The sequence below is a fragment of the Salvia splendens genome, chromosome 7 (assembly GCF_004379255.2).
Source record: "Salvia splendens isolate huo1 chromosome 7, SspV2, whole genome shotgun sequence".
Lineage (NCBI taxonomy): Eukaryota > Viridiplantae > Streptophyta > Magnoliopsida > Lamiales > Lamiaceae > Salvia > Salvia splendens.
In genome coordinates this window covers 29932185-29957379 of record NC_056038.1, presented here as the reverse complement: position 1 = coordinate 29957379, position 25195 = coordinate 29932185, and the positions used below count along the sequence as shown (strand labels likewise).

General features: G+C 35.9%; 2 protein-coding genes and 2 non-coding genes across 5 annotated transcripts; 2 read left to right on the top strand and 2 right to left on the bottom strand.

The window, feature by feature from the left end:
• Positions 1-2939: 2939 nt before the first annotated feature.
• Positions 2940-10108, top strand: LOC121741973 (E3 ubiquitin-protein ligase COP1-like). Of its 2 annotated transcripts, XM_042134969.1 has the most exons (14): positions 3240-3378; positions 3676-3780; positions 4489-4566; positions 4996-5151; positions 5704-6063; positions 6421-6578; positions 6654-6719; positions 7365-7443; positions 7666-7821; positions 7911-8009; positions 8594-8698; positions 8797-8976; positions 9447-9557; positions 9643-10108. In XM_042134969.1, exons 3-14 carry the CDS (start codon positions 4495-4497, stop codon positions 9811-9813), a joined length of 1713 nt encoding a protein of 570 aa, XP_041990903.1. In that variant the 5' UTR covers positions 3240-3378; positions 3676-3780; positions 4489-4494; the 3' UTR covers positions 9814-10108. The 2 variants fall into 2 exon arrangements, with proteins under 2 accessions (XP_041990902.1, XP_041990903.1); XM_042134968.1 differs by lacking the exon at positions 3676-3780 and having other exon boundaries at positions 2940-3378.
• A 637-nt stretch (positions 10109-10745) lies between these two features.
• On the top strand, positions 10746-13524 carry LOC121742465 (tyrosine-protein phosphatase DSP1-like). Its single transcript, XM_042135602.1, has 5 exons — positions 10746-11168; positions 12119-12212; positions 12831-12888; positions 12976-13019; positions 13103-13524. The coding sequence occupies exons 1-5, from the start codon at positions 10939-10941 to the stop codon at positions 13280-13282; spliced, it is 606 nt and encodes a 201-aa protein (XP_041991536.1). The 5' UTR covers positions 10746-10938; the 3' UTR covers positions 13283-13524.
• A 1558-nt stretch (positions 13525-15082) lies between these two features.
• Positions 15083-15185, bottom strand: LOC121742794. Its single transcript, XR_006038130.1, has one exon. It is a non-coding gene; the product is annotated as a U6 spliceosomal RNA (small nuclear RNA).
• Positions 15186-16441: 1256 nt separating this feature from the next.
• On the bottom strand, positions 16442-16581 carry LOC121742766. Its single transcript, XR_006038111.1, has one exon. It is a non-coding gene; the product is annotated as a small nucleolar RNA snoR111 (small nucleolar RNA).
• Between the last annotated feature and the right edge of the window lie 8614 nt (positions 16582-25195).

Below are 25195 nucleotides of genomic sequence, written 5' to 3'. Positions count from 1 at the left end.
ACTATAGTAGTAGTAATTAACAAAATACATACTAAATTATTATTTAATAATAAAATAATTTGATAGCTTCATCTATTATTATTTTTTCAAATAATTTTTTATATAATCAGTTGATAATTTAATTATGAGTTATTTTCTTTTTTATGTTATACTTTCATAGCCGGTTTTATTAATTTTTTTGTTAAATTTCTTATTCAAATTTGATTGTATGATTAAATAATAGTAGTAGTTATTATGATGAATCATTTATTTGCGTTATCTTTTGTATTAATTTTCTTAACTTTTATCACATGTAATATTTGTTTTCGACTCTATAAAATTATGCTTAGAAAGTTAACTTTATAACGTTTCAAAAATAAAAAATTATTGTATTTTTAATACGAAAATAATTGGATGAATCAACTTTTCTCGTTTTAGATTATTTAATATATCGTACATCAACTAATTATATTAAGAATTAAGAAAATGAAGAATCATAAGCTCCATTAATAATATCTTTTTTAGTTAGTAATTTTAAACTAAAATTTATAAAACTAATTTGTAAAGAAATCCAATATTTTTTATTTGGTAGTAAAATTGTACTACTCTATATATTAAAATTTTCTTTAAATAAATGCAATAAAAGGGGAATAGATAAAAAAATATTATCCAGTCATATTTTAAAATCGTATATATGATTCACGTGTTTATTAAATGCATGCATAATATATGCATAATCTACATTTATATCCTTAAATAGGTTATAGGTGTAATAAATAAACAAATTAATATAGGGGTAGTAAAGTAAACACATAAAATAAAATTTTAATTAAAAATACCACATAATATATAATTACCATTTTAACCTCATTATGTCTTAGACATTATGTCTCCAAAACATTATTCTTTAGAAATATATTACCTTACACTACATAGACATGTAATTAATAAAATGAAAATGATATGTGACAAAATATGCCCATACTTATTACGTTGATTTAAAGAATTTAAAAGCATAGGCTATGAGGAGACCACATCCCTTCGAATTAGCCTGACAATGTTTTAAATTTCATAACAGTTGAGGAACATTAATTCTATAACAGTAAAAATATGTTATACTACTACTTAGCATATTTCTTAAGTCCACTTCATTTGACTGTGTTCATTAATGCCGCTGCGGATGCTCTAACCATATTCTATGCTTCAATAGTGTTTTGTTGCTAGATATTAACATCATACTCCATAAATGCACTTTAAATACGACATCTAACAAACTATTTTCTGAAAATGAAAGCTAACGAATTTTGTACTGCATTCAACTAAATTTATTTTGTCAGATTTCAACTCTATGCGTTATATTTATATTCGAATTTCTTATTCCTCATGCTGTAAAAATTTGGAGTTTTTTTTCAAAGAGAAATGATGGATATATATCAAGCATATTGTTCCATTTTCATTTTTTAGCAAGAGATGTTAATCCACTTGGAACAATCACTACTTCCTTGATTCAAATCTAGAGATGGCCGATAATTCTCAAATCTTTGATGGCACCTTTAGTCTTGGCATTCTACTTGCAAATTTGGTACGATGATATCAATTGGCCGAATTTATAGCATTAGTACCAAATCAGTGTGGGTCGTCCTTGACATTTTGATTGCAACTTTGGTACGATGATATGAATTGACCGAATTGATGTCAATCATACCAAACTAGTACATGCAGATCGATCTTGACAATCGCTTTTCCGACAGTGTCGAGTCTTTCGACATCGATATTGCTTTTATTCATTATCTATATATCCTTCGCAACTTTACTGTTTCCAATTATGCCGGCATTGACCTATCATTGTTGATCGTAGGTTAGACTGAAAATATAAATAAATAAATAGAGAAAAATATGTACTTTTGGAAGTTCCTGACGTACAAAATCATGTTAGCTTTGACTGTTAACCAACTCTAATGTCTAATGATCACACCTTTACACCTAATAAATAACCGAATTCCCTAATTGGGATTGAATTTGCGGAAATATCTTCTTATAGTATGTATGAACTATCCAAAGTATTACAACTATTACTAATGCTAAAATAATTATAATTTGAAATACTAATATTTACGGCAATTTATGTACTCGCTAAATTAATCTCTAATCGTAAATGCACGTTTTTTTATTTGTCAAAGCTCCAATAGTTACAAGACTTTTTTAAGAATTTGTCGGCAAGCGGCACTATAGTAAAATTGGGTTTTGAGTCTAGAGAGAGTGCATTGAGTATTTTGAGTATATAACATAAACTCAATAATAAATTGTTCGATAATAATTTTATCTCATAAAATTCAAGTATATTTCTTAAATGATTTAACATATGCAAATATATTCTGATGGATCTTGAATTATTAAAAAAACACAATTTAAAATATAAGCTTATTTTAGAATTCATAATTTTGCTCTAATGATCATGATACACATATTATACTCATTTTGTACTTGAAAATAATGAACTATTTCATTTCTAGTCTAAAAAGTTATGAACTTTCTAATTTCGAAAACTTATTTCTCACTAATGAGGTGAAACTCATTTCTCATTAACAATACTTTAAAATTTTTTTTCTTTATATCCCTCTTACTTTTCTAATTATGTACACATTAAAACTCGTGTAGAAACAAGTATATAAATTGAAGGATTAATTAATATTTTTTATATAGTTATTTATTTTATAAAAATGTAGGAATGAGTTGGCAAATGAATCGAAATAACAGGATTGTAGAAGCTTATTCGGACGGTTGGACTGTAGCTTTATCGGATTAAAAAAAAAGAAAGATTAACCTTCAAAATATAGAAAAAATGTGGGATCGGTGGCGAGAATTTGAAGTGAAAATGGCGTGTTGTGTGTATTGATTGAGCTGTAGAGTGGGTGGGAATCGAAAGTAACGTGGTCAGTTGTAGCCCATTCAAATATCTCCTCTCTTCTCTTCTCTTCTCTTCTCTTTTAAGAAATGAAATACACACACACTAACCGTTTCCGCCTCTCCTTCCTTCACCTATACAAACACCCACCACTCTCATACCTCATGTAGACCCACCCCATTCTGCTTAAAATGGGAGACCAGACCACTTCAATTGGCGGCCCTCTCGTGCCTACCATCAAATCAGAGCCGGCGGATTCTTCCGCCGGTGCTCCGTCGCCGTCGCCGCCGCACTCGGAGATGGAGCACGACTCTGATAAGGACATCCTCTGCCCTATTTGCATGCAGATCATCAAGGATGCCTTTCTCACTGCCTGTGGCCATAGCTTTTGCTATATGTGTATCGTCACTCATCTTCAGAACAAGAGTGATTGCCCCTGCTGCTCTCATTTCCTTACTGCTAATCACCTCTACCCTAATTTCCTCCTCAACAAGGTTTGTTTTCTTATTGTTTTCCCACTTTCTGCATAATCAACTCATCATCTGTGACTCTCTGTTTCAAGTTTACTCTTTTTGGAGCATTTTGGATACCTGCAATTTTTTAATTCTCGTCTTAATTACTAAGCTATTGGGAATTTTGATTATATTGCTCTGGCAATGTAATTTCTGTAAGTAATACTACTATTAATGATAAGCTATCTCTATGTGTAGTTTCCCCTCACTGCTAATCCCCCTTGTTTTGGAGCCCAAAGGCAGAACTGGCTTGCTAAATATATTTTCACTTCTCTGCAGTGTTATAGTCTAATTTATGCTACAACTTGTGAATTTTCCTCATTGCGATTACACAAAGTCATGCTGTCATCCTATGTGTATGCTTGCATGTGCCTATGACTCTGAGTAAGTGATGGCATACTGTATACTCACTCATCCTTATGTATGTATTTGTGTGTCTTGATATGGATTTTATGTATACGGTATACCATCTATTTTTATCAAATATATACACTATATGCGAGACCTTGGTCTACCTGCTAGCAATCCGATAAGCTGATTTTGAAAATATTGTGTTAACTGGAGATTGTGATTCAAACCTGGACAGTTTACATTGGATTTTTCTATTCTTTCTCATTGTGGTTGACAAGAACAATCATTATTAAAAAATGAAGATTTCTTGAAGAAAAGTGCCAAGTCAGCAGACTGCTCACCTTTCTGTCCTTTCTGTTTTTTAGAAACAAACTTTATAATATGATGCAAAGTTATGCCACCTTCCCTGTCAGGAATAAAAAGAAGTTTGGCCAATACTAATGTTAATATATTAAAGACACATCAATGAAAAGAAAGAATTGAATCTCAGAATGATAAAGCATGTCTCCAGACACCTGCTTTCAAAATGGTGACTCAAAGAAAAAATTTAAACTAACAAGTGATATAAATTTTTTTAGTTTAAAAGTCTTGAAACTGTATGTTCCTATCACTTACTGCTGAGTTTTCTTACTCCAGAAGCTGCATGTGTTTGTTCTGTGAGTTTAGTTACTCTTCCCGTGATGTTAGATGGGAGATGTCTCCATGCATTTAGCTAATGATGTGGTGCATGTATTCTTGCAGTTATTGATGAAGACTTCTGCTCATCAAACAGCTAAAACTGCTACTCCTTTGGAACAACTTCGCCAGGCACTCGAACGGGTCAGTTATTTGCTGAAAGATTTATTTCTAATAGCAACGTGTTTTTACAGCATGGTAGTGTTGTCTGTCTACTACTCTAAGCACACAAAATCTACTATTGGAGCCAATAATTACCATTCGGTAGTCATCTACATGCCTGCTATGGTACATGCTGTCCATGCTTCCTTAAATCCACCTATGCCATTTGTTTGTAGTACAAACCTTCTAGTAAACAAAACTCTAATTTTTCTAAACAGTTCAAAAATTAGTGCTTGATTATATTTTTCATGATACCCTTTTGTTACCCATCATGATTGTCCATCTGTAAAATGAGGATACCTTTTATTTTGGACGTCGATTGTTCATCCATTTATGGCATATGTACTACAGTAATATGATACATAGACAGGGATGTGAAGAATCAGTGACCCTAATATTATATATAGACAGGGATGTGAAGCTTCAGTGAAGGATCTCGAAAGCCTTATGTCTCTTCTTTCAGAGAAAAAAAGTAAAATGGAGCAAGAAGAAGCCGAAACAAATCTACAGATCCTGCTTGATTTTATGCTTTGTCTGAGAAAGAAGAAACTTGATGAGCTCAATGAGGTGAACGGAGTGGACTCTTTTGTTTCATCATTAGTTCATATTTTTTAGTTATAGAAGCTTATTCTGCAATGTAGATCATTTGAAGATCTTTATCTGCTATAATTAGCGCCATTAGGCTACTAAACTTTCAACGTAAGATAAGGTGGTTTGTGTAAAATCAGTCAAAAGAATCAGGAATTCCACATTCGTAGAGTTTTGTGTTAGGCTATAGGTGTTCAAATATGCCGATCTAGCATTATCTAGTACCACTACCATCAGTACCAATGCAATAATTTGGATCTTTGGATGTTATTATTAGAAATCGCAAACATAAGACTGCTTCCTGGTTAATGGAATAATTATCTTGATATTATGATGTCTCAAACTTTCCTGTTGTGAGGATGATACCCTCCTTCTGAGCATGATTATACCTTATTGATATAAACTTGAAGACTTTTCATGTTAAACTGAGGGTTATCTCTCTTAAGCACAGATAGCTCAAAGAGAAACCCAGAGAAAAAGAGAGAGAAGAGATATCTGATTTTTAGTTTTTCATTTTATCTTTTCCTGCAGGTACAATCTGATCTAAAGTACATTAAAGAAGATATTCATGCAGTGGAGAGACGTCGAATAGAGTTATACCGTCGAAGGGATAGATGTTCGTCTAAACTAAGAATGCTTGGTGATGATCCTTCTTCCAAATCAGCATGGCCGTCAGTGGTTGAAAAACAAAGTGGTGCTACAGCCTCCAGACCTTCTCTCACACCTGGCCAATCCCGCCTTACTTCAGGTGATCTTCATAGCAAGAAAGCTGATGTGAGATCTTCTGCTAGTCATTTGGTACTAGGGAAGGATAGTTATGGTGGGTCAGACATCCAGAATCCTTCTCAATCAGGACAGGCATTAGCAAGGAAGAGAAGGGTACATGCTCAGGTGGGTGATGTGATTATCGTAGCATGTATCTTTCCAGTAACACCTTAAACCTGGTCACGTTCTGGAGGAAAATAATCATTTATAGATAGTGATCATAGAAAATATTATTATCAGAAGCTAATATTACAAACATCTGTAATATTGTTGAACTGCTTTGAGTGTGGTCTTTTTATTTCTTCATTTTATGCTTGAATATGCAAAGCATGTAGTCAATCATCTGGCCGTCTTCTGTTGTTGAAGTCATTAATGCAGTTATAGGAGTTTCCGCAGCTATTAGTTGTGTCATAACATAGAATGTTAGATACTGTCTGCGTCTTTGTATAAGTGTTTCTTATCCTTTTATGTCTATTGTATCAGTTCAATGACCTACAAGATTGTTACTTGCAAAAGAGGCGGTATTGGGCAAAACAAATGCCAGAGCAGCAAGGGCGTGACTCACTGAGTTCAAAGAGAGAAGGATACTCTGTAGGTCTTGAGGATTTTCAGTCTGTTCTATCAACTTTCACAAGATACAGGTATGAGATTCTTGTAGATAGCTTTAGGTCTTTTCAAAATCCATATGCAGTGTCTAATAGAGTTTAGTTCTTCAGTCGGTTGCGGGTTGTTGCCGAACTAAGACATGGAGATCTTTTTCACTCGGCTAACATTGTATCAAGGTCAGTGAGTTTGCTGCATATGGTGTGGAATTCGATTCTATCACCTTCACCCAGTCATTCATCTAGAAGCAAGCATTGTAATTTAATAAAAAATTGAAGATGTTACTTCACAGTGCAGTTCTACTAAGTTTATTAGCTAATGTGGACTCGTTAAATTTGCAAGTTTTATTATAAATTTATAACGAAATGGAGATAGAACAGATTCAGTTTTGACGAGTCCATTTCATGTGGTGGATAGGTAGTTGCACTTTCTACAATTTCTTAATGGATTTTAGTGTTGAACATATAGCTTTCTTTTTCTCAATCATAATTCTGGACAAAATTATCTGTGATCTCTTCTCTTCGGTTGGTCTTGGGGATATTAAAGATGCTTAATTTGGGTGATTGCATTAATGCAAGAACTCTGGTAGCTTGTAAGCCACATAAATCCGCATTTAGCATTTTAATTCTTATATGAATATTGATTATTGAGTTGTAAGTTAGGGTGTTAATTCTTGCGCAAACAGTGAAATACAATTATGTTCGAGGCAAAAGGCTCTGGCAGGCGATAAAAGTTGTGGTCCCTCACATTCATGCACTAGACCTTTGTGATTTTAATCTTCTGCATACTATTTAGAGTTTTAAATTACTATTCATTCCTTGCAGCATAGAATTTGATCGAGATGATGAATTATTTGCTACAGCTGGAGTATCACGACAGATCAAGATTTTTGAGTTTTCATCAGTAAGTTGTTTCAAGTTTTGCATCAGTTGATGCATTTAGTATATCTGGACATGATTAGATGCAGTGCCATGTAATCATGTGCCTGAAGTTTCTATGCAGGACTTCAGCTGTTCTTTATGTTTTGCAGTCTTTTATTTTATTTTACTTTATGTCATTTTTCTGATTGATTTATGACACACTCTGGTCTCACCCCTCAAATGGTGGATGAAAATTACTCTCCAGGTGGTTAATGAACCAGCGGACTCTCAATGTCCTGTAGCAGAAATGTCTACTAGAGCAAAGCTAAGCTGTTTAAGCTGGAACAAGTATGCAAAAAATCATATTGCCAGCAGTGACTATGAAGGCATAGTAACTGTTTGGGATGTGACTACTAGACAGGTATTACTAATGTCAGTAAATCCATTTATTCACCATCTTATTGCTGTAAAAGAATGTCATGCTTAAATCTTGAACTACGTACATTGCAGAGTGTGATGGAGTATGAGGAGCATGAGAAACGTGCCTGGAGTGTTGATTTTTCATGCACAGATCCTTCAATGCTTGTATCTGGTAGTGATGACTGCAAGGTATGTGAAGTGCACAATCATAATTTTGTTGTGACACACTAAAGCTACATTTTAAGCAAACTTACACCCTTCTGTCTAACTTGAGGGGGCAGTTCATTGTAGAGCCCCATATTACCAGAAGTCTTGCTTTCTGTATTTTCATGTGTAGATCTCTCTGCGGCCTTTCTGAAGTTGATGTACCAACTTGAATTATAGAATATTAACTCCCACTTTTAAGGCAGACACACATGTCGAATTAGTCTTTGAATCAACGTTGTCTTTTTTCTGCTTCCCTTAACAATCCTGGTGAACTGCTAGCCAGGTGGAGTGCAAAGCGAAACATCTACAACATTATAGCTATATTCAGCTAATTTTAAGATTGATCCTGTACCAATCACAATCTCTCTATGAAGTATATAATTATCCTAAATAGGATTTTGGGTCCATGCAACATTAAACGTGCATTGTGGTCGACATCAGGTGACCGATAATTTGCCTAGCTGTTATTAGGCTGCGTTATTAGGCTGCGAGTGGTTATTAAATTACTTAGTTCTTTTTATATCGGAACATATACTCTTTATAGACTGACTCAATGGACTCCACAGGTCAAAGTATGGTGTACAAACCAGGAGGCGAGTGTCATAAACATTGACATGAAGGCAAATATATGTTCAGTCAAATATAATCCTGGATCCAGCATCCATGTCGCTGTATGTACTGATTCTTTGTGGGAGTTCATACTTTTCCGTTCTGCCTCTACAGCTGTATGAAACTGGTTCCTGAATTGTATGGTGCTGTTCCCTTGCAGGTTGGCTCCGCAGATCATCACATTCATTACTATGACTTAAGAAAAGTTAGCCAGCCACTGTATATATTCAGCGGACACAGGAAGGCTGTGTCATATGTGAAATTTCTGTCCGATGATGAGCTTGCTTCTGCTTCAACAGACAGTACAGTGCGCCTATGGGATGTTAAGGAAAATGTTCCTGTAAGTTATTATGTCATCCTTTTAGATCTTTTTTCATTTGCAATACACGACTTAGTAGCTTTTCATCAGCATTTACATTTACAGACTGCTAGAGATTTTAACTTTGAAACAAAAAATGAGTGATGGAATATTTCATTTTTCATTTTTCCTTTTTTTAACATGGTAAATTGCCTGAAATGGTGACTAAAGCCAATGTTGCAAATGAATTAGATGGTGTGAGTTTCTGCATGTTTTTTCATCTAAGGGGTCAACCAAAAATGCGAACGACCTTTGATATTCTTGTGATTCGTTACATAAGTGATCCGATGATATGGTTAGTGACAGTTTCATAACCTTTATATGCACACACATCCAAACTTGCTTGTCTGTTCTCTCTTACTTTTTTCTGCTTATCTCTTGATTAACCATTATATTGGGTTTGTCAAGTAATGGTGATGATAATATCATTCTTGCTGTGATATTTTCTGCAGCTGCGCACTTTTAGAGGCCATGCAAATGAGAAGAACTTTGTGGGGCTAACAGCGAACAGCGAATACATAGCATGTGGTAGCGAAACAAATGAAGTATTTGTCTATCACAAGGTATCCATATGGTTATTTAAATATGATCGGTTAGTTGATCTGATGCAGTGCATATATTTTCAACTAAAAAGTGGGGTTTTGGTAGGCAATATCTAAGCCGGCAGCATGGCATAAATTCAATAATTCTGAAACAGAAGAAGGCGAAGAAGATGCGGGGTCGTACTTCATAAGTGCTGTGTGCTGGAAAAGTGATAGCCCAACTATGGTTACAGCAAACAGCCAAGGGACTATAAAAGTCCTCGTTCTCGCTCCCTGAAACTGCATGCATATGAAAGAAGTAAGTGTAGGGCGAAGTTCATTACTAACTCTTTCTGTTGTTGGTGTTTGTGGTATGATGGGTAAGTTAATTATTTGCTTGTAAATGAAAATCATATTCTTTTTGGGAGATGTGTTTTCATAAGCAGAAGTATTAGTTCGGTTTGTTTTTTTACGTTATTCGATTTTGTTTTTAGATTAGCCTCTGTTTATATAAAATGTTTAGAGATAAGCTTCCTCGCTGTGGAATTGCAGTTCAGCTCTAAAGATATGAAGCTCTTCGTGATTTCATTTTATGTTTTACTAGTTATTAGTGTTGCATTGCTTTCAACATTTAAATACTCCTATATTGTAACAATATAATTACAATGTGTTAAAAGTTTGATATTGATATTGATATTGATATTGATATTGATATGATCCTTTCATATCCCCATTAGTGGATGTAAATTGTAAACTCTATGATAAGTTTATTTTATAAGGACAAAGTTATATTTTTTGTCAGTACTTCAAAATTTCAAATCAATAATTGGTCCAATCAAGCTTGTAAGCAACCACTAGTTTGTTTGTGCCTATTTTATCATATCCTAGTGTTTTAGAGCAAATCCAGATGGTTTATACAATTTCAAAATACAGTTAAGCTGACAAATTTAAACATAGATACCAACGGATGTTGGTATATACAATTTGAGTCAACAAGATTAATTTAGATTTATACTCTAAAATATGATTTTCAAAGTCATTAGGATGAGTCCATATAAGTCGAAATTTGTTGGATTGTCTTGTTAAGAGAGTGCCATTTGGATGAGTCCAATATTTACAAATTAAATTACAATAATTCAAATTCAATCAGTACATATCTACAAATAAAAAATATAAATCCAAATAAAAATCGAGGAAATTAATATTGATGGATTAAACATAGTCGTTAACGGATAAAAGTAGTTATAGCCGCGATTGAACATTCAGTCATCTACTTTTTGACGATTGGATCTCTTATAGATTCCCTAAAATTTCCCAAATCCTATTCCTGCTCAAAATATAATCTCAAATTGTTTAACAGATTCCTACTCTCACTTCGCCGGATTCTCCACGATCCGATCATGCGCCTTTGCGCGTGAATGATATGAGCATCCACAATTGCCGCGCTCCAATGTGCCTCAAAACCGTCCAACCGTCTCCTGCCGCCGCCGATATGTCGCCGGAAAAACTCGTTGCTTCCGATGTTAAGGCGGAGGACCATCTATTCGTGCCGCCGCTCAACTTTTCTATGGTGGATTACGGAATATACCGCTCCGGGTTTCCCAACTCTGCTAATTTTCCTTTCTTGAAAACCCTAGGCCTCCAATCGATCATGTTAGCTCAATTTGATATCTCTTTCTTTTTTCCAGGATGCTCCCCTACCGACCGTAGACACGAATTAACGCGCCGGCCTCTTGAGTATCGGCGATGCCCCGTGATTGGTAACTCAATTTGTCTAACCATTATATTTAACTTCAGTTTCAATTATGCTAAACTTCCTAATATAATCTTTTTCCTAATTAAATGTGAAATTTCTTATGCTTTATTAGGTTGGTTGTAGTTAACCACTCTCATATTAGTCATTAACGAATTAAGTGTTTTAACTATTTTTTGCTTCCATGATTTATTGTTCTTTTGTTTTATGATTTCACTTATTGTAAATTTACAGTAATGGAGTATATCTTTGTTTATAACTAGATTGTAGGAGTATATAAAATTCAAGAATGTAGTACTCCATCTTTTGTTTATAATTGGTATTCAAATGCAAGGATGTTCATCTGATTAAAACCATTGTGTTTTTTTTGTTAACATACATATTAAAGAATAATAAATCATGGAAACAAAATTTTCTTAAATGTTACTACTACCGTATAGTTTTATAAGAGTCGTTGGTTGTCTAAGTTTAACTAAACAAATTTCAAACCTAGTATACAGATACAAATATTGTTCTTAAGTTAAGTTCATTCATGATTCATGTGATAATATAAATAACAAACTTTAGATATAAAAGTTTTTCACTGTTGCCTAATTAGGCATATCTAATTATATTTAATAAGTTTACCGAAGGAAAAAAATCATATATTTGGAAGTTTAACATACTTGAAAATCTAGTCAAATATAATTGCTTGATAAATTGATACTACTATGAACGAGGCTTTGCTACCTCAGTGGTGGCCCTGGTGGGCGTGTTAATTCGTGTCTATGGTGGGTAAGTGAGCGGTTCTTCTTTTGTTAATATGTTTATTATTTGAAGATATTGAAGTAAAAATTTTGTGATATTGAAGATACTTGTGTCCGGAGCCTTATCCTGAGGATAATATGCAATTTCTCAATGCAAATGGAATTCGTCTTTTTCAGTTCGGCCTTGAAGGTTCTAAGGTAGTTTTTTGTTCAGTTATGCACAAATTATGTTTGTGGGGCATTGTTGGGGGAATAGTTTGGTTTGAGCCTTGGAGGAGAGAAATACCAATGATTATTTGTGAATTTGCTTCCTTTCCCAAAAAATTCATGCTAAAGCAGGGATTTATTCGAATACAATAATTACCTTGGATAGTCTTGGAAATTAAATCTACTTTCTTAACGGTGCAGTTACATTGTAGAGTATTCACTGTGTTTCTGGTGATCTTTGAGATTTGAGTCAATATAAGAACAATTTAGCCTTATGAGAAAGATTATTTGATCTTTGTGCAATAAGTCTTCTGCATTTTGGAGAATTTTCTGACGGCTGTAATTGGATTATTAAGTATGGGTTTTGATCTTCTAGGTTGGTGTATTTTGGCTTTGTCACCATTCGTATTTGGTTGTGTTATCCATTGCAAAATCTTGTTTTTTAGGGTCCTAGAAGTTGGTACCCAATATAAAGCTTTCTTGGTTGTTTAGAACTTTTTGAAAAGGATCAAGTGATTGAATACTGAAGGAAGAATGTTTATAATACAAAATGTTGTAAGCATTGCCTTGGAATTGTTATATGGTCTCACATACAACTAATATTTGCAGGAGCTATCTATAAACATCCCTGAGGATGTAATTGTTTGTGCATTGAGAGTGCTATTAGGTATATCTATATACCTCTGAACCTTCATCAGATGTATATTTCTCATGCTTTGGGGAAACCCTTTAATCAATGAAACATCCTATGCAGATGAAAGAAACCATCCGCTCCTAATTCACTGCAAACGTGGAAAGGTACTTGTATATCCATTCTGTTTCCAACTATTCATGATGTCTTGGTTTTCTGATGTATATGTATCCACCTTTGTCGAATGCAGCACCGGACTGGTTGTCTTGTGGGATGTCTTAGGAAGTGGCAAAATTGGTGCCTGGCTTCAATTTTCGATGAGTATCAGAGGTTTGCTGCAGATAAGGCTAGAGTTACCGATCAGAGATTCATTGAATTGTTCGACATTTCAAGAAAAAACAAGTTGGCGTCCCTGCCTCACTATATCTGACGATACTCAAGGGTGTGTGATTCTTTTACTGATGTGGAGATCAATGGAATGGGAGTCGTCTGGGATACTACTTTTCAGTTTTTTTCTTTTCCATTTTTTTGAGAGTGGTATTATTCGTTAATAGAGGCTATATAGCTCATTACGTTCGATATTGTTGCCCACATTTTTTCTGGTGTGCTGCAATGAGGAAGAACACCCTATTACTGTGGATTGAAAATATTAAATCAATTCTTTTTGTGAAATCTGTTACTATGAATGTTGACAAATACAGTGAATCTGTTACATGTTCATCGTGAACTAACTTCCAGATCATGACACATATCACTCACGCCACCAATATAATTACTATTCACAAGAATCATGCCTCACAAATTTCTTCTTGTCTTAAAGAAAAATCTAATTCAAATAATGTTCACCGATTTAATGTTGTATCAAAAATCTAACTTAGAACAGTTTTATGTGCAAAAAAACAGAATACAAAAATCGTTGACGTACTATTAATTCATTATTTGCTTCAACTACCTTCAAGCCTGGACATTCGATTGCCCTAATAAACCAAGATTTCTTCTCTCTTGTCTCGTGACTAACCATCTCTTATATATAATCGATTTTGACCGATTTGTATGGATAGTGAAAAATTAGACATCGAGAATACAAATACAATTGTCTATTTTTATCATACAAAAATTACAAAAATAATCTATTTGTATGGGATAAATATAATTTATCATCATTAGGTAGGAATAAAGGGTAATTACACCATACGCATAAAGTATTTCATCGATGTTTTAAACTATTACAAAAAGTTTTAATTCTATATATTTCATAAAAAAAATATAATTAGTGTTCTAAATTGATACATTAGTCTAAATTACTCTAATACAATTTCTTTTCTTATTTCATTACCTGACCCGAAACTGGTGCTTCTATATGTTATAATATGAGATTTCTAAGTTTGAGTAAGCTGAGTTTGACCCTTGAATCGAAAGTGCTTCAAACCAAAAGTTGGGTTTGTAAAACCACTAAGATTGTTGAAGCTTTGCTCTTCACATGTCTTTTTCAAACTCTTTACTATTATTAAGATTTGATTACTGTGAGAGAAAAAGAAAAATAATATACCATCAGGTGTAAAAAATATTAAATTTTTTCCTCTTCTAATAATAATATCCCATAATGTTCCCCAACAATAATTTAACATAAAGTATTGAAAGATGGCTATATGGCTACTACTAATAATATTGGGTATTATCGGTGTTAACGGGTATACTCGCTCGGGTATCAGGTATACCGGCTACCCATAAAACTCTAAGACACACCACCGATCCCGCCCCATTTTCCATTGTCGTCGGGTAGCGGGTACCCGATACCCGGCGGGTATCTGGTCGGGTACCCGTTACCCGCTACCCATTTTGCCACCCCTATACATGATTCTACCTAAAAATAAGTTACTACTAGTACTCCCTCCGTCCCACTCAAGATGTCCACATTATTGAATGACATGAGTTTTTGGGAGGAGTTGATTTGGTGGAGTAAGTAGAGGAAAAAATGTAGTTGAATATTTTATAATAAGGAGAGAGGGATAAAATTTAAAATATAAAAAATGAACATCTTGATTGGGACTAGAGTTCTCAACTAGGCTGGGTCAGGACGGCCTGGTATGGGCCAGCCCAAGCCCAGCCCACCAGTGAAACGTAGCGGGCTTGGGCTGGATGGGTTCCAATTGAGCCATTTTGTGAACCCAGGCCGATCAAAGGCTCACCTTATATAATTAGTTTTTTAATGTAATTAGGTGATTAATCACGAATAATAGTATATTTATCTATTTATGCATGTCATCTTGTGCATGAGACATGTTAATTTTTTCTATATCGTTTCAATTTGTTGGATATATTCGAATGAACTCAAATAGTAATAGTATAATATATACACAAGATTCCACCCAAATCATAAATGCAACATTCAATCTTGACTACGTCCAATTTTTTTTATGTAAAGAAAGATGGTTCTGGAGTTTATCTTTAAGAATATTACGTATTCAAATCTTAACATTTGATGAATAATTATAGAATTCTTTAAATTTGTTAGTTAGTTCATATACTTGAAGTTTTAAAAATACAATACCAATTCATATGCCATCATCTATTAACAAAACTAATAATATTGATTCTTCTATTTAGTTATTCAATTACTTTAGATATGATATAAAGAACATGAAAAATGATATTTATACAAAGTCAATAAATGAACTTAAACACATTATTTAAATTTAGTTTTAGTGTAAATGAGCTACATAAACATAAATATTTAGCATAAGTATTTTATTTTTACATAAGTTATATGTTTTATTTTTATATAAAATATATTTAGCATATCTTTAAAATACATAAATAAAAAATTTAAACAAAGCCCAATCCATCCCAGCCCACCTAAGACAAGGGCCTAGCCTGGCCTGGGCCTCAATATAGGTCAGCCTCAGCGGCTCTGGGTCGGGCTGGACCGGCCTGACGCACATAACAATTCTAAGTGGGACAAAGTTAATAGGAAAGTGAACTTCTCAAATGAGACGTACAAGTACTACATTTCATCACTACATTTCATCCATTTGCACTTTATCACTACAACCCTCCCTCCTTCGCTCTCACACATACAAAGCATAAGCACCCCATCCATCTCTCTCTTCCTGCAAAAAAATATTACTCCCTTCATCCTGCTTTAGGAGATCCGGTTGAGTCGGACACATGTTTTAAGAAAGTATTTGAGTGTAACAAATAAATATTGTAGTGAATGTTGAGACCCACTTTTAATTGAGTATGTAGTAAATCAATATTGTAGTGGATGTTGAGAACCGCTTTTAACACTTTTTTACTTATTTTATAGGCATTTTTTTATCACGTTCAACGAAATTATTAACGCATACTAGGCCTTATCTTTTCTGCTATCTTCTCTCACATTTCTTTCTCAAGACTATATGGACAATTTATGACAACGGAGGATGTAATGAATGGATTCATTTAGATTGAAGTATTTTTATTCTCAATCATTTTAAAATCTTAAAATGTCAATGGCAATAAGTTCCGAAGAGGCAGAATCTATATCTTTCGAAAACAAACGAAATTAACACCTACAAATTGCGCAAATAAAAATTCTATAATTATAAAAATGTCGAGGAGCAACAATCGAATTGTCAACGGATCGATATGACGAATGAAACGACATCTCACCACCATTGTTATACCTCTTGCTCATAGATTACGAGTAGAGGCGACTGTATCAAAAGTTCAAAACTCAAATCAAACAATTCAAAATAGATAAAAATAAAACTCTGTAGGCAAAATAAACTGACCGTGAAAGTGGAGTATGTTTTGAAATTAGGGAAGAAACCTGTAAATTCTTCAATTTATAGTGGGACAATATGACTATATTTCTGTTTTAGTAAATCTTCATATTGCTTCAAGATGTAATTTTTTATATATTCGTTAAAAATTGTATCATTTTTTGAAACTCTTATGGCCTATGCACGGGTGTTAATTGATACGCTCGGATTTTGCACGGTTTTAAGGCCATTATTTGGTCTGTTTTGAGTGTCAAAGTTGCATTATATGTTCATCTATTATTTGCATATTTTATATATTTTGGTATTTTGACACATTTTGTGAGAAATGTGCATATTTGAGCTTAAAAAGAGAGTCAAAACGCGAAGTAGGAAATCTAGAGTTTTTGGTAGCGTCCAGCGACCGCTGCAACACTGCCGACGACCGCCATATCTGTAGCGGTCCGTTTCGGGAAATTTGTGCATGGAATGAAGACACGCCCAGCGACCGCTGGGCAAGGCGTGGCGACCGCTACCCAAGAGTCAGAAGCCTCGGATTAATGCATGGCGACCGCTGGCCAAGGTGTAGCGGTCTGCCACAAAATAGCGGCGAACAAATTTGCCCTAATTTTCTCTCCAAGATTTACCATGTTTTGCAACCCTTTTCCTTATTTTGAGGAGCTCGAATTTCTCCATATATATAGCCCCTCAAGCTTCATCAAAATAATCCTCTTTTTGTGACATACTTTCCAGAGATTAAAAGTGAGTGCTTCATTGTGCAAGGAGTTGGAGAATGATTCAAGAACATCAAAGCTACAAGGATTCAACCTTTGGGTTTTATTTGCTTTAGTTTTATGTTCCAATTGTTTTCCCTTCAATCTATGTTTTTAGATTATTCTATCATGTATAACTAAATTCATAGGATTCTAGGGTTGTGTTAGTAACGGCTTTGGTTATACAATTCATTTTCAATTTAATATCTGTTTTGTTCTTACTTTGTTTCTTCCTTAAGTTGTTGGATAATGCTTCACGTTTGAGTGACACATTTTGTGATTAATTAATATAACTTGCTACATAATCGTGAGAGGAGGTTGGCGAGTTAGATCCACTTAATAGACACTACAATTAACTTCCTTTAAAACGACACTGTTAATTGAGAGTGAGGACTTTTCAAGGGTCTTATGAGCTTTTAGGAGTTACGTATTTAGGAATGACAACCCTAATGTTTGTAACCAACGCTTGCATCACATGAGCATAAACTAGGTGACTCGTTCTATCAAAGTAAGAACTGTGCTAGGGTATTGTAGTTGGAATTTGTATAACCATAACTGTGAACGCACATCCATGGAATTCCCTTATCTGTTTACTTTTATCTCCGTGATTTATTTGCAATTAGTTGTTTACTTGCTTTCAAAATGTTTTGTTTTCAAAAATCTTCAAATCTTTCTGTTTTTTCAAATAGTAATTGAGTTTTAGTAGAGGGTAGCCAGTCTGTGATTGTTTTCCCCGTGATCGATATCTGGTACTGACCTTTAGCTACACTATTTCTACTTTGTATACTTGCAGGTATTTTTAGTGCTAATAAAAAGTTCATCAAGTTTTTGGCGTCGTTGCTGGGGAATACATTCACTTTGTTATTGATATCTTCAAACAGACAATTTTACTAATTTGGATTTTACTGCTTTCATTTTATTTTTATTTTTATTTTCTTTTTGTTTTAATGGATTTCTTCACATGCATGGAGAGTCCATACAGTTACAATAATGACCAGCTAGAAGGGTATTACGAAGATTGTAATAGTCTCGACCAAGGGGGATCATACTACGACCCAGACTGCTTTGATTATTCTAATGATTGTTATGCTAATGAAAATTCCGAAATATGTGTAGGTATGGAGGGGCAACCCCGCTCCAAATGGGAGGAACTGTTAGAAATCTGCATCATCGAGGTTCAGGAAAATAGGAAGGTGACAAATCAAAGGTTGATCAATTTGGAAAGAAACACCAGCCTATTAGAGCAAGGATTGGCAAGTCTCGCCGCACAAGTAGGAGAGTTGGAATTTAATATGGGGGTTCTGGCCACTGCCATAGAGAGCAAGCACACTCCAAGGACACTTCCTTGCCTGCCAGAGATCAATCCAAAGGGAAAGTGTCCACGTACGAGCCTCCACAAGTAGCAGATTTAGGCAGGGGAATGAAAGAAAGAGAACAGGATTAGACTGATCGCACACCAGCCGCTGATCAGACCCAGCGGCCCGCTGCACACTTCCACAACGGTCCGCCAGAAACTTCCCAGCCAGCCGAGCCCGATTCGGACACAGATGCAGAGCCGTGGCCAGCGACCGCTGAACCTCTTCGCAGCGGTCCGCCATCGGAGCGTCACTCCCCAAATCGTCAGTTACCCAGCACTGCCACTATTCCGTACCCTCAATGGTTGAAGAGCAAAAAGCTAGATGCCCAGTTTGCCAGGTTCTTGGATGTCATGAGCAAGGTTCACATCAACATGCCACTAGTGGATGCACTGCAACAAATGCCCAATTATGCCAAGTTCTTGAAAGATATGGTCGCAAAGAAAAGAAAGTGGGGGAAATACGAAATAGTGGGTTTGACAGAGAATTGCAGTGCCATAATTCAAAAGGGATTGCCTACCAAACACAAAGATTTAGAGAGTTTTACATTATCTTGTGTTTTGGGAAATAATGTAGAAGGTAAAGCATTGTGTGATCTTGGATCTAATATTAATTTAATGCCTTTGTCTTTTTACATGAAGCTCGATATTGACAACATCCGCCCCACTTCGATCACCTTGCAAATGGCAGACAGAAGCATAATAACACCAAGGGGGATTGTAGAAGATGTCTTGGTAAGAGTAGGAGAATTCATTTTTCCCGCTGACTTTGTTGTTTTGGACATGCAGGAGGACAAGAAGGTGCCCTTGATACTTGGAAGACCATTTTTAGCCATTGGAGGAACCATGATAGACGTACAGAAGGGGGAGCTAACATTGCGATTACATGATGAGAGTATCACCTTCAACATCTACGACGCTTTGAAATTCCATGGGAAGGAAGGAGCAGAAGGCTATCAAGAGTGTAGCATCATCCAAGTAGTCACGGATTGTGTGGGGGAAGTGGAAGTCATATACCACCAAACTCAGGACCCTTTGGAATCTTGTCTCATAAATTGTTTTACTCCTACTTCTGATTCATCTGTTTGTGATGCTAATGTGTGTGCTATGATTGCAGAACTCGAGGTTCTTCCAGAAAGAATCCCTCAAAAGGGGAACCCATTCTTACCCTTGCGCACCTCCGAAGAAGAGGAAGAGAGGAAGAAAGCATTGGGGAAATCACGAGGACCACCTAAGGTGGAATTGAAGCCACTCCCAGAACACCTCAGGTACGCATTTCTAGGGCCAGATAACACGTACCCGGTTGTTGTGTCTGCCGCCTTGAATGAGAAAGAATGTGAAAAGTTGTGTGTGCTAAACAAGTATAGGTCTGCTATAGGATTGTCTATTGGTAATTTGAAAGGGATTAGCCCAACCACATGCATGCATAGAATTTCACTTGAAGATAGGCATAAGCCTCGTGTGCAAAACCAACGTAGACTTAATACTATTATGCAAGATGTAGTGAGGAAAGAAGTAATCAAGTTGTTAATCGTAGGGATTATCTATGCTATATCAGATAGTGAATGAGTGAGTCCTATACAAGTAGTAGCTAAGAAAGGAGGGATGATTGTAGTGCTCGGAAAGGATGGTGAGATGATTGCCACGAGAGTAGCCAAAGCAGTGGCGGACGCAGAAATAAATTTTAGTAGGGGCTTTACTAAAAATTTTTATTGTTAACAAAATATACATATTTCCTCAGTTCGTGAAATATTGTTCATTTTGGTCCATCTTTGTTACCCACTTTGTGTTTTTTTCTATTTTTATAGAGTCCACTTTCAACTAAATCATACACTCACATTCTATCGTAAAATCAATATATAAATGTGAAATCCACATTCTATTAACTTTTTCCACTCACTTTTCTTCACATTTTTAAAAATCCGCGCTAGGATGTGGACAACATTTCACGAACGGTGGGAGTATATATATAAAAAAACACTTCATTCATCCTAAAAAAGATTAGATTTACTATTTTGGGCCATCGCCAAAATTAGAGTATAAATATGAAAGTTTTTATATTACTACGACTAATAATGTGGATTGTAATAATGTAGATTTCACAATCCACTAATATTATTTCTACTGTCTTTTTCCTCTATCTTACTTTTTTCATCTCCCTTATTTTACTGATTGCATATCAAAACTCCTGTCATTTATAAGTTTATGTATTTTTATAGAACAAAAGAAATATATAATAATAATTATTATAAAAATGCATACATATATTTTACATAAAACTAATCCAACACAAATTTAACTATTTTGAGAAACCCTTTTCAGTTTTCAATAGCCATTTGAATAAAAAACGGTAGTGTCAGTTTAGGATACAATTTTTTACAATTGTCACTGCTGGATGGATGAGAACTTTAAATTTAGTGGCACTTTAAAAAATATTTAAATCTAAAAACATGGCACAACCACGTATTTAATGAATAAGTAGGCAATTGACATTTTCAACTCTATTATTATTATATTGATTTAAGCTTAACAGTTTATCTTCTCCTTCTTCCCAATTCTACAGAGCGGCCATTGATGAAATGTAAGTAGTTTTCTCTGTAAATTTAATTTTCAGCCCCCCCTTTCCACTAAATCTCCAACTATTAGACTTCGAAGACATCAATTTGGTGAGGGTTGTAGATACTTTTAAAATTTTTAAAAAATTTTACAATAAAAATATATTAAAAAGAAAAGTTTGGGAAGGGCTTAAGCCCCTCCCCTCTTGAACGTGTGTCCGCCAGTGAGCCAAAGATTGGAGAGTTTGCATTAATTATAGGATGTTAAATGCAGCCATTAGGAAAGATCACTTCCTTTTGTCTTTTATTGATCAAATGCTTGATAGATTAGGGGGGGTATGATTACTACTGTTTCTTAGATGGTTATTCTGGTTATAATCAAATTGAAATTGCTCCCGAGGATCAACATAAGTCTGCTTTTACTTGCCCTTATGAGATATATGCTTATAGGAAAAATGTCTTTTGGCTTATGTAATGCTCCTGCTACTTTCCAAAGATACATGATGGCCATTTTTCATGATTTGATTGAGAAGGTGATGGAGGTCTTTATGGATGATTTTTCTGTTTTTGAGAAGTCTTATGATCATTGTCTTGAGAGTTTGGCTAAGGTTTTGCAGAGATGTGTAGAAACTAACCTTGTTCTTAATTGGGAGAAATGTCACTTCATGGTAAAAGAAGGTATAGTTATAGGTCATAAAGTGTCTTCTGCAGGGACAGAAGTTGACAGGGCCAAGATTGCAGCCATTGAGAAACTCCTGCCTCCATCCAACGAAAAGGCCGTGAGAAGCTTTTTGGGGCATGCAGGGTTCTACAGAAGATTCATCAATGATTTCTCGAAAATCTCTAAGCCTCTTTGTAAATTACTTGAAAAAGATGTGAAATTTAATTTTACTTCTGAATGTTTCCAGACTTTTGAGGATTTGAAGAAAGCTTTAGTGAGTGCTCTCATTCTCATTACCCCCGATTGGAGCCAACCATTTGAAATCATGTGTGACGCAAGCGACATTGCAGTCGGTTTTGCTTTGGGGCAGAAGAGAGATAAAATTTTCAGAGTCATTTATTATGCTAGCAGAACTTTAGATTCTGCACAAGCTAATTATGCGACTACAGAAAAGGAGATGCTTGCTATAGTCTATTCTTTTGATAAATTTAGAGCTTATCTTGTTGGGACTAAGACCATTGTTTACACTGACCATGTAGCTATTAGGCACTTGTTTGCAAAGAAGGACGCAAAACCAAGATTCATCCGGTGGATCATACTACTCCAAGAATTCGATGTTGAGATAAGAGATAGAAAATGATGTGAAAACGTAGTGGCAGATCATTTGTCTCGGTTGGAGCACCCGGCAGAAGGAGAAGATCTATCACAAGAAATCAATGAGGACTTCCCCGACGAGCATCTATTCTTCACTCAAGCCACTTTCCCATGGTATGCTGATATTGTTAATTATTTAGCAGCCAAGGTACACCCTCTTGATCTTACTCCTTATCAAAGAAATAAATTTTATAGAGATGTTAGATCTTAATTTCGGGATGAGCCCTACTTGTTCAAGAGATGTGCAGATACTATACTTAGGAGATGTGTACCGCAAGAAGATTGGGCAGCCATAGTTGAAAGATGCCACTCGTCACCAACTAGAGGACACTTTGGTGTGCAAAGGACCGCCATCAAAATTTTACAAAGCGGTTTCTATTGGCCAACCATCTACCGTGACTCCGCCAGTTTTGTGCTCCAATGCAACGAATGCCAGCGCACGGGGGGAATATCAAAGAAGAAGGAGATGCCTGTGAACACCATCATTGAGGTAGAACTATATGATGCATGGGGGATAGATTTTATAGGACCATTCCCAAAATCAGGGGAGTACCAATACATTTTACTTGCAGTTGAATATGTGTCTAGATGGGTGGAAGCAATTCCTACCAAAACTAGTGATTCCAAAGTTGTAACTGCTTTTGTTAGGAAAAATATTTTTAGTAGGTTTGGTACAACCCACGCTCTCATAAGCGATGGGGGATCTCACTTCAACAATAGGTGGCTAGACAACGTATTGGACAAGTATGGAGTCAAGCATAGAGTCACCTCGTCATATCACCCCCAAGCCAATGGGCAAACCGAGCTTGCAAATAGGGAGATCAAGTCCCTTCTACAGAAAATAGTGAGCACCAATAGAAAGGATTGGGCACTCCGTTTGGATGCTGCGTTGTGGGCATATCGTACCGCATACAAATCTCCTATAGGTATGTCTCCTTATCAATTAGTTTTTGGAAAATCATGTCATTTGCCCTTTGAGTTGGAGTATAGGTCATATTGGGCGGTTAAGAAGTTGAATCAATATTTTCAAAAGGCCAGTGAAGAAAGGCATCTCTTTCTCAATGAGATGGACGAGTTTCGAATGGAAGCTTATGATAGCTCGTCAACTTACGAAGAAAGGATTAAGGCCTACCATGATAGGATGATTAGTCCACGGGAACTCACCTTGGGGGATGTGGTTTTGTTGCATAATTCGAGATTTTCTCTTTTCCCCGGAAAGTTGAAGTCCAAATGGACCGGTCCTTACATAATCAAGAAGATATATGATAGTGGGACGGTTGAGTTGCTAGCTTTGGATGGGACATTGTTTCAAGCTAATGGCCACCTTGTGAAGAAATATTATAGCTCGGACAAGGTGATCGAGGAGGAAGTAGAACTAAATGAACCACCCAAGGTGTAAAAAGGGGTAAAGTCAAGCTAGCTGCTGGACCCTACCTCCGGCTGAGCCGTTTCCAGGGTGGGCAGGTTGTTAAACAGAAAAGATAACTCTTCCCGAGGCCCTCGCCGACGTCTCCGGACTCCCTAACGTTACCGTCAACGACTATAAAGGAGCGCTTGCTAGGAGGCAACCCAACCATGTTTTGAAAAATTTTGCTTAAATTTTGTTTTTGGGTACTTTTTCTTTTTGTCTAGTTTTCAAATTTTTGAAAATTTTTCGCAGGTTTTGACCTCCGCCGACGATCACTGCAGATGCGGCAGCGACCCGCCGGCCACATTCTGACTAACCGCGGAAACCACCGGATAGTCCCCAGCGAACGCCGCCAAATTGCAGTTTCCAGCGCGATTTTTCAAATTTTTTGAATTTTCGTCCAGTCCAACCTCTACGCGAAAATTTTCAAGGTATGCTTTCTTTTTAGTAGTTTCCCCACGTCCCTACCGACTCTACAAACTTATTTTACACTTTGTTGTAAATAAGTTTGGGGGGATGAAGTGGTGGACCGTGAGTTTAGGGTTTTTGTTTTAGGTTTTTAGTTTAAGTTTGTGTTTTAAAATCTCGAAGGTGAATCCATGTCATGAACTTAGCATGAAGAACTTAGAAACACGCATGCTTAGGGACACATTAGACCGAGTTGCCAATGATATTTAATTCCATCCATGTTTAAGTATGGCTTGACGTTTTGATATAATGGGTTGGTGAAAAGGTGCATAATTAGTGAATTGCTTGTTCGCCTTGAATCATGCTTATACCTAGATCTAGACGTTGTACACAGCCAGCATTTCCTTGGGGCTGTACGGATGCCGGCCTAGATCCTCCTCCTCCTCGTCCGCCTCCGCCCTAGAGCTTCCACCGCCTCGGCCTCCTTCCGGAGTGGGTTCAACCGAATAATCCTCCTGAATCTGGGATAATCCCTGCGAATACCTCGGGGCGGAGGGACGAGCGTATGCATCCACATCAAAATGGGGTGGTTGGTACCCCCCAGCTTCGACGAACCGGAACCACCACCCAGGACATTGTACATGCCCCCTAGTCGCCGAACGCGTTGGTGTCAAACCCGCCGGAGCCGCCACCGCCAGAGTTTCTGTCGCCGGACATTTTGTGATAAGAGGTTAGATGAAAACTGGAGAGGAAATGGAGATGATTTGGGAAGAATAGATGTGTATTTGTG

Bases quoted from the DNA above. Each gene is read 5' to 3' on its own strand.
- LOC121741973 (XM_042134968.1), top strand. From the start codon at position 3,076: ATGGGAGACCAGACCACTTCAATTGGCGGCCCTCTCGTGCCTACCATC. The intron at 8,010-8,593 runs GTATGTGAAGTG...TGGACTCCACAG, and splicing joins CTGGTAGTGATGACTGCAAG to GTCAAAGTATGGTGTACAAA. The intron at 9,558-9,642 runs GTATCCATATGG...GGGTTTTGGTAG, and splicing joins AAGTATTTGTCTATCACAAG to GCAATATCTAAGCCGGCAGC.
- LOC121742465 (XM_042135602.1), top strand. From the start codon at position 10,939: ATGAGCATCCACAATTGCCGCGCTCCAATGTGCCTCAAAACCGTCCAA. The intron at 11,169-12,118 runs GTTAGCTCAATT...GTGATATTGAAG, and splicing joins CTAGGCCTCCAATCGATCAT to ATACTTGTGTCCGGAGCCTT. The intron at 13,020-13,102 runs GTACTTGTATAT...TGTCGAATGCAG, and splicing joins TTCACTGCAAACGTGGAAAG to CACCGGACTGGTTGTCTTGT.